General features: G+C 41.7%; 1 protein-coding gene across 1 annotated transcript; it reads left to right on the top strand.

The window, feature by feature from the left end:
• Positions 1-201: 201 nt before the first annotated feature.
• OSGEPL1 (O-sialoglycoprotein endopeptidase-like 1) lies at positions 202-4,804 on the top strand. The gene is made up of 7 exons (XM_010155428.1): positions 202-413; positions 1,055-1,442; positions 2,328-2,532; positions 2,616-2,764; positions 3,258-3,388; positions 3,532-3,603; positions 4,681-4,804. The coding sequence occupies exons 1-7, from the start codon at positions 202-204 to the stop codon at positions 4,793-4,795; spliced, it is 1,272 nt and encodes a 423-aa protein (XP_010153730.1). The 3' UTR covers positions 4,796-4,804.
• The last annotated feature ends 4,392 nt before the right edge of the window (positions 4,805-9,196 follow it).

Here is a 9,196-nt window from a genome sequence, read left to right as displayed (position 1 = left end):
CGGACAGCGCGGGTGGGGAGCCCTCGGAGCACGGTTAAGGCACATCAGAGACGTGACATCCCAACGCTGAAGTTACTGGGTGTTCTTAGGGTCGTTGGTACCTTCAGTACCACCTCTTCAGAAAACCGGCCAGCAGTGTGTGCTGGACACCCCGCCACCAGTAACCAGCTGTGCGGTTCCCTTCTAGGCAGGTTCCTAACCATGAACAGTGTTGCCAAAAGCCTCTTGAAACCAGCTAAACACGGCCGAGCTGTGTGGCTGAGAAGCCGCTCTGCTCACCCTGGGAAACGGCATCTTCGGAAACTCGTTCTGGGGATAGAGACGAGCTGTGACGACACCGGCGCTGCTGTGGTGGACGATGCCGGCAACGTCCTGGGAGAAGCGCTGCACTGTCAGAAGGACGTCCATTTACAGTGAGAATATAACGTCTCTCGGGGCTTTTGCTTTAATAATAACCGTACTGCCATTCTTCCTTGTAATACCATCCATCCAAAAGTCTTCTCCAGAGAACTCAGTCAGGAGCGGGTAGGTGTAAAGACCAGTCCCTTGGGTCACAGAGCATTCTGCTTGGGATATTACTAAGGGTGAGGAAAGAAGTGCTGTGCATTTTACAAGTTTTTGCCCGTATCTTCTTTCAAAAAGAGATTACTTATCTAGCTTGAATTAAAGATGAAATCATTATTATTGTTAAAACCATCAAATTGCCTCAATTTTTTTAAAGGGAACATTTATCAAGTACAGACGTTGGTGGCCAAGGACATGCACTGATGAGGGCTTGTGAATATTAGGTTACAGACACTGTTTTGGAACAGCGTTGAGATACACCTGAGAGATATGTGTACCAAAACAGGACAAGTTACATCCTTTCCTGACCTCCCAGTGATAATTACGCTCTCTGCAGTGCACAGATGCCCTTTACACTGGAGAAAGCATTTGAGAGTGTACTAAGGAAGCAAACAGGATATTGCAAGGTTAAGAAGTGTTTGAAATTTATTTTTATGCCACTGTTGCTCTTACGAAATACAAATGCGTTGTGATTCTTTGGCTTTACTAGAGCAGGTGGAATAAACCCTGTGGTGGCACAGCGGCTTCACAGGGAGAACATCGAGCAAGTGGTAAATGAAGCGCTTAATGTCAGCGGAGTGTCTGTACCTGAACTTGCAGCTATTGCGACTACAGTGAAACCAGGACTTGCACTAAGCCTTGGCGTGGGGCTGCAGTACAGCCTGAACTTGGTGAACAAGCACCAGAAGCCCTTCATACCCATCCATCACATGGAGGCTCACGCACTGACCATCAGGCTGACACATCAACTGGAATTTCCCTTCTTAGTTCTTTTGCTCTCTGGAGGCCACTGTATCTTGGCAGTAGCACAAGGCGTTTCAGACTTCCTCCTGCTTGGACAGTCAGTAGACATAGCGCCGGGCGACATGCTGGATAAGGTAATCCTGCTTACCTAAGCGAGTCAGGTTTTGTCGTCTTCTTGTTGCAGTTGTACTTTGTAAGGGTTGTAGTAGCATCAGCCTGAGGACAGTCAGCCAGTGCAATATGAGCTTTACCTAAATTTTTTTTCTATTTTGAAATACCATAGATTTAAGACACAACAGGCTGTTAAAAATCTATGCAGTGCATCAGTTGTAACACACGTAAATTAATCGTATTTTTAGCAAACAGACAACGTAACCATAAGTGGTGTTGGAAGTTTCATTGACACCCACTATACAAACGAGTTGTATGAGTTTGAGAAAAGAGTGATATTTCAAAGGATGCTGTCAGGTGTAAACCAGTACGTATTAAAACCTTTCTTAGCGTGTTTTTATAGTGTGCGAAGCCTGGTTTGGCTTTCAAAATCAAGTTTTCTGGGTCACTGAGTACGATCTGCAAAATTGGTCACTTAGAGTTTTGTTCTCAAACACAAGCAGTTTTTAAACAGTATTTGTGTGTATTAATTTAAAAAGTGGGGGAGTGAGCAGAGTCAGGAAGGGGATTGTTGAAAGTTAAGCCCCACTTTGTTCCTGTTTACCTGGTAATACAGTATGGCGGTCCCTGTGTGTCCTACAGCATAAAAATTGGGTCGTTATGTTTCCTGCAAAATCCCTTGATCCTTATGGTTGCCCAAATTGTTCGAGAATTGCATTTCTAATTGCTCCAGAAAAAAAACCCAATGCAGATGGTACATGTCCTTACTGTGCCCTGTTTGTAATTCCACGTTGGACTGCTTTCTGTGGTGCCAGGTTTTAGTCCCTGGACTACAACACAGTGATGCAGTTACAGGGAGGATGAATTGACCTCTCTCTTTCGAGGCTGTTGTTCACAATCTCCTTCAGGTAGCAAGAAGGCTGTCTTTAAGAAAGCACCCGGAGTGCCGCAGCATGGTTGGGGGGAAGGCGATAGAGCACTTGGCTCAAACTGGAAACTGGCAGCAGCACACGTTCCGACTTCCCATGCAGCGCTATCGTAACTGTGACTTTTCTTTTACTGGACTTCAGAACGTGGTCAACAAAACCATTATACAGAAAGAAAAAGAAGAAGGTACTTTTAGACAGTCTCAGATGTAAACCATTTTTTTGATGACCTTTACTCAGGAAAACCCACTTGGTCGTACATTTTCATAGGTATTCAAGAAGGTGAGATCCTGTCCTGTGTTAAGGATATTGCTGCTGCTGCACAGCATGCAGTGGCTGTTCATATTATCCAGCGGACATATCGAGCCATGCTCTTCTGCACAAAAAACAGCATATTACCATCAAAAAATGCAACTTTGGTGGGTATTCATTTTTTTCCTTTTTATATGACTGTATAACAACACTTGAAGATGCAATGCCTGGCTGTACTTTCTCCCTTGACAGCTGAGGAGGATGTCAGTATGGATTACATTGTTAAAATAGCAAGATTAGAGTAACAGTCATATAAACGTTTACAGTAGTCTTTCATGGTTTAGTTTTATGCTAGAAAGAGATTTTCTTCCCATCTCATCTGCCCTTCCATAACAATTTAGGCCACATAATTTGACTTAATGCTCCCTCCCCAGTGCTTGAGAGCTGTTCTAGTTACAACCTGCTTTTATTCAGGAATCTTTTAGCACTGGAAGCTCACTTACCCTACACTTTTCTGCTATGTTTCCATCTTCAAATGCGTTAGTTATTGCCATCTTGAGAACTTTATCTGCTGACCTTCTGTTAAACAGAATGTTAGTTGACCGTGACCCATCAGTACTTTGGAAATAATGCCTTTTTTCTTTTTGGAACCGCCTTCAGGTTGTATCAGGAGGAGTTGCAAGTAATCAGTATATCCGAAAAGGTTTACAGACTTTGGCAGATGCTAATGATTTCGCTTTTCTGTGTCCTCCCCCGAGACTGTGCACTGATAATGGTGTCATGATTGCATGGTAAGGGTTGTTTTGCTTTGCATGTGTTTCTGTAATCTTCTTCAAAGCTTGGCATCAGTCAGGAACTTCAGTTTATGGTGACTGAACCACATACACACGCTCAGCTAGTTGTGACGCTTGTATGTAACTGCTTTCTTGCTTAGGAACGGCATTGAACGGTTACGGGCAGGACTTGGTGTTTTACACAGTACTGATGGCATCTGCTACGAGCCCAAGTAAGTGACTTGATTCAGTCTGTTTCTTCACTTGCTCACTGTGGTCGGCGCAGGTGGAAGGAGGTGTGGACCAGGAAGAGTAGCTTCTGCTACATCTCTGGAGAGACGAGGAGTGTCTCTGCAAAGCATACAAGCTTTAAAAGTTACCAGCACTTCATTTCAATGGAGTTGGGAAATACAAATGATCCTGTCTGGCATCTATGTTTGTTTTGGCTCCGAAGCTTAAGTTACCATGACTGTGGATTTTCCCATTACCCTTGTGGTATGGGAAAACTGGAGCAAGTGAAGCTGTACTACACTCCCCCTAGCTGCTCAGTCACTGTAGGCGTAAATGAGAATGCTCCAAGTCAAACTGTGTATTCATAATGAGCCATCTCTTATAAAGAGATTTGACATACAACATCTGACAATACTGGGGTTTATTTACTGGTATTACTGTTTTTTTCAATGACTTCTTAGGTAAGACTTGTTCTATGGATTTAAGTAGAGCCTAGGCTTAAGGCCAAACAAAATTTGAGTATTTCAAAAGTACCAGCTGGTCTCAAACTTGAATTTTTTTCAAATTTCCCCCCTTCCTGTTTCCAGGAATACAGGCTCAGACGGTCTCAGGACAAAAATAATTGGTTTACAATTTTCACATGAAAAATGATAAAACATTCTTCTTCAAAAATAATTTGCTTGATATATCTCAGTAAATAAAACACTAAGTTTTATTTGCTGTAGACTATAAGATTATCACAGAAAGTGATACCTGTGTCTCGCATTCATCAGTGAGATGTAAAATGAATTGTCAGCTGAAATCAGAATCTAAATAAAATAGCATCCCCAGAAGATGGCTTCGAAATCACAACTGATTCCCAAGTTGGGAATGGCAGCATTTCCTCAGTGTAAAGATGTTTCTGGGTACAGCTTCAGATGGACCATCTTCATGGCCACAGTCTTACAGTGCAGGGAAGCTGCAGAAATACTGGTGACCCCCATGCTCACTGTAACAGAGGTCTGTGAATCTGCACCTCTGTGTGATACAGCAACGATGTTGCTTAGTTTTAACTAATACATCATTTTATTATTTTCTAGAGCTCCCCTTGGAATTGATATTTCAAAAAGAGTTGAAGAAGATTCCATCAAGGTGCAAAAACTAAAAAAAAAAGATAGGATGGTTGGCATCTTAACAAGTAGCTTGATGAAGTAAATGCAACTATGAACTGTTCAATAAAAACTGTTTGAATGCTGTTATATTTACTGACAATATTTGGTTTACAGGGGTTGAAAGTGCCCTCTCAGAGAAATAAATGCTGTGTGGTATCACCAAAATGACTCCTGTCTCTGTTCCATAAATGTCTAGTAAGAGTTCCAGGTATTAAAAAACAATTTAAAAAAATTAAAAGTGCACCTGCTAATAAATATAAATTTACACAAATGAAAATATCTCCCTTGCTACAATTCAAAACTTATAATTAGGGTTTCAATATTTATAATACATACCATAATTTAACAATACGTAATTCATGTAAGGTTTGTAATTTACACTACATGTTAAAAAAATTCCTGCCTTCCACAACTGAAAAGTTCAATGAGAGAGCACAAATTTTCAAGAGATCTCAGTGTGCAAAGCTGTGCCACTGCAGCTAAATTTCAATAGCACCTTATTTTCTGCTACAGGTGTGGGAAGTGAGCACACATTCCTTACCTCTTACCATGGAATTCCATCTCTGGAATGGGGTAATATGTTCTCTACCTGGCATATCCATGTCAACCCAAGCCTTACAGCCTGATGCAGGAGAGGCAGCCTATGAGAAAACAGTTGCCAAGTCACTTAACCGCTTACATCAGTAACATGACCTAGAATTGCAGCCTCACAAGCCTTAACCATGATCACCAAACATGGAAGCTAAAGTACAGTTTTATTTCCTGTTTCAAAGTGCTTTGCCCCTATACAGCTCATTTCCATGTGGCACAGTGAGTTAAACCCCAATCTAGCGAGAAGCAACCCTCGGGGAATAGTTTATACCATCTCAGGTGAATCTGGTTTGATCACTCTTCAGACCACTGGTGTGCCATCCCGAAAGGCCAGCTGAAGGCCCTGCTGCTTTCAGGGCAACGCCGTCCTTATGATCCAGGTATCTTGTGCCAGCTGGTACAGTTCAGCGTGGGCAGCAAATATTCCTACAGCATACTCATTTGAGAAGTAGGTACTGAAGTCCGTGTCAGCCTGGACCCTAAGAGCTACTGGGGTAACCAAGCAACAGCATAGGTTAGACAAACCTATTAACTCCGGGGGCAAGCATGTTTTTTCCTTATCTCTGATCCCAAAAGTACAATATCCTCTCATAGTTTATTAGCTGTAAAGCCACGCGCAGGCGTGTATTTCAAGGCCACCAGCGAACCAGAATCACAGTCTCTAATGAAATAGCCTTTACTGACAATTGTTTCTTCAGAAGTTTTAGCTGAACAGCTAACCCCTGCTGCAGTCTGCACGTTACCCTATTTTAACAGGCCTCTGCTGATCTGGCCGCATGGGAGAACCTATTCGTCACGTCAAACCTACACTGTCATGCATCTCAATTTATGCTATTTAAACTGACAGTGGGCACTACATGTGATCAGCATATTGTATTAATGTTGCATATTTGGTTTTCCCTGTACTGGTTGGGTTGAAAATTGGATCTTTGTTTGCATTTTCATCCTGGATTCCCTAAAAACCACGTTTAGTGAAAATACCAATTAGACCTGCAAAACAGGAGGAAGTACAAAAATCTACAAGGTCAAAGGAAACATTTTAGAACAGTATTGTCGCCTATCACCAAAATATGTTTTTACCACCTAAATGTAAACATTGTTCTTCCTTTTTAAAGGTGTATTTGTCAGATGCACTTTGCTGCTGCATCTATAACCTGACTGTATTTTTATTAATACACTGGGAATTATTAGGTCTATGTGAGGCAGAAAGTAAAAAGATCCTTTTGTCTCTAACGCCACCTTATTTATTACATAGCAAGGCAACTAATTTTAAATCTTAATTATACACACACTGCCAACAATGTAACTATGTAAAGCCTTAGTAATGATATATATACCTGAGTGTCTAATTTAGAGATGTATTGTAAAGAATTCATCAGCCTGGAGCTCTTGTTATTCTTAGAGAGAGCTTCCAAGGACTGAGGACTTTTGAACATCTGAACAATCACTTAAACACCACAGTGGAAGCTGAGCTCTTTTGGAAATGTGTTAATCTACAGTATTTCATATAAGCTTACAATTTTGCATGAGATCAGTGATCTCTATTTTTTCAGGTAAGGATCCCAGCTTTTAGGAATGCCATGTACAAACGACATGCACTATTAGTTATGTTTCTCAATGGGGATGTTTTTGTACTCACCTCTTGAACAAACCTCAAAAAATACTTCCACCTGCTCGGGTTGTCCCGTCTGTATCCATCTTCATTTCGAAGCACCAAAGCTCTAAGATCCAAATGGAACTCTCCTTGAGTAGGTATGCCCCAAACTTCTACCACGTAGTCAACACCGATCAAAATCGGTCCTGTTTTTCTGTCAGCTGGAGGAAGCTGCCCGGAAGTGCTGAGACAGTTTGCATCTGAACTGATGGAAGGTTTAAACAGCAAATTCCAACAGCCAATTCTCCCAAAATGCGATGCACTGCTTAATAATACCAGGGCTTATCTGAATCCTACAGTACTAGCAAAGTTGCTGTCTGGGTACATACATTTTTTAGCTGGCCCAGCAGTCTCTCTCTGGGAATCTCTCCTGAGCACTCTCTGTCATCATTTGAAACCAACCAACTAGAGGACATGGTCATAATTAATTCCCACTACCTACTTTTGTCAGACTTGTAAACAAGGCACTGGCATCCTTCTGTGCTACTAAGGCTGACAAGCAGGTTGCCTCAGCAGCTTACTCAGCTCTAGGGAACACTTTTGTCAGGGCACAGCATTCTTCAAGAATAATCTGGTTTCTAAAATACAATACTTAGAGGCTAATGGAAAGATTACTATTTAATCAAGAAGGGTGCTAGTATTTGCAAGAAAATAATACATTTAAGGACAAGATTAAAAGACAGTAACACCCCTGCAGGTTGCTCTAAAATGTTATACAATGTGATTTCAACATGTCAAGTATTTTAAAATGTGGTGGTTTGGGTTTTTTTCTCATCCCTGCCCCCAACCCACCCTCCCAACACTTGGCCAAAAAAAAAACCAAACTGTAAATAGTAAATGCACTATAAATAATAACAATAAATTAATTTCTTATGAATAACTGGATACATGGAAAAGTTTGCCAACACCAAACGATACGATTTCTTTCAAAAAAACTACTACCTAAAACCTTTTAGAGGCCTTCCAAAACTATTTCTCATGTTTCTCTAAATATCAGAGGTCTCTTAGTATGAAAAAGAAACTGTTTGCCTAGGTACATAAAGCACAACTTTTTTTTTTAGGGTCCTAGGTGACACTAACTTCCAGGAACTCTCCAACACTACCACAGAGATAAATAACGAACAATAGTCGCGTTTCAGCAGGCACATGTTCTTCTGGGTCCAACCTCCACCTGCTTTATAGTATGATGCAAGAAATCTTGCAAACGTCCTGGGGTAAGGTACTAGGAAGTCCGCTTTCCTCATAGCGGTAAGAAACTGCTTTGAAGCAGTTTGAAACTTAAGGATTTTTAATAAATATTTCTTTAAGGACTTAAAAAATTATTTGGAAAATCTACTACACCCTTAGAGATACTCTGTAGAAACAAATGTATTATGCTTTGTATGAAAACGTTTTTTTTTTTTTTTCTTGCCCTACTGAACTGGACAAACATAAAAACCACAACTGTTACAGTAGCAGGTTGAGTAACTAATCTCCGACCTCACCAGAAACACTGGAGACCATGAATCCAGTTTTTCTTACATGAACTTCACAGTCCTTCCATACACAACTAGAACGACAAGCTAACTCAAGCTTCTCTCCAGAGCAAGTCCATATTTTTATTTCAGCCCATGACTGCATCCACATACTCATGCAGACTGCCTTGTTTTGTTTAAGAGATCTTCCTTGAAGCACACAATGGATGCTTTGCAACTTTGGAAGTCAAAGTAGCACAACTAAAGCTAAAAGGAGAAGCAGCAAGCTAGAGCGCCAACAGGGACAAAGAATAGTCTGGGGACAGCTTCCCAGTTTCTCTGGGAGCCAAGGGAAAGCCAGGCTAGGGGCAATCAACCAACCCAACAGAGCTAGCCAAGGACTGGGAAGCTGCACAGGATGGCCCCAAAATACCTAGGGGGTGTCTGCTTCTCAAGTAATGAAAGGGCAAGCATGAGGCCTGCAGGGCAGATCTGCAAGAGGAGACAGGAGACAAGGCCTGAGACCTTCAGCTCTTTTTGGCTGTGGCAACCCAGGCCAGCTCCTCACTGTGCCTTCACTTTAGAACCATAACCAGAGCACTCTGCTAGAGCACAGCTGCAACACCAGCCCTGTTCTACAACAGAAGAAAACCTGCTGTTCTGAATTCAATATACGTGACGGATTAGGACAGATTCAATACGCCTTTTGCGACACTGACATTGGTTAGGAAGGATGGGAAAGCCA

Source organism: Eurypyga helias, unplaced genomic scaffold, assembly GCF_000690775.1.
Source record: "Eurypyga helias isolate BGI_N326 unplaced genomic scaffold, ASM69077v1 scaffold30637, whole genome shotgun sequence".
Classification (NCBI taxonomy): domain Eukaryota; kingdom Metazoa; phylum Chordata; class Aves; order Eurypygiformes; family Eurypygidae; genus Eurypyga; species Eurypyga helias.
Note: the sequence above shows the minus strand (reverse complement) of the source record. Positions and strands in the feature narration are given on the sequence as shown.

Bases quoted from the DNA above. Each gene is read 5' to 3' on its own strand.
- OSGEPL1 (XM_010155428.1), top strand. From the start codon at position 202: ATGAACAGTGTTGCCAAAAGCCTCTTGAAACCAGCTAAACACGGCCGA. The intron at 2,533-2,615 runs GTACTTTTAGAC...ACATTTTCATAG, and splicing joins ACAGAAAGAAAAAGAAGAAG to GTATTCAAGAAGGTGAGATC. The intron at 3,604-4,680 runs GTAAGTGACTTG...ATTATTTTCTAG, and splicing joins GGCATCTGCTACGAGCCCAA to AGCTCCCCTTGGAATTGATA.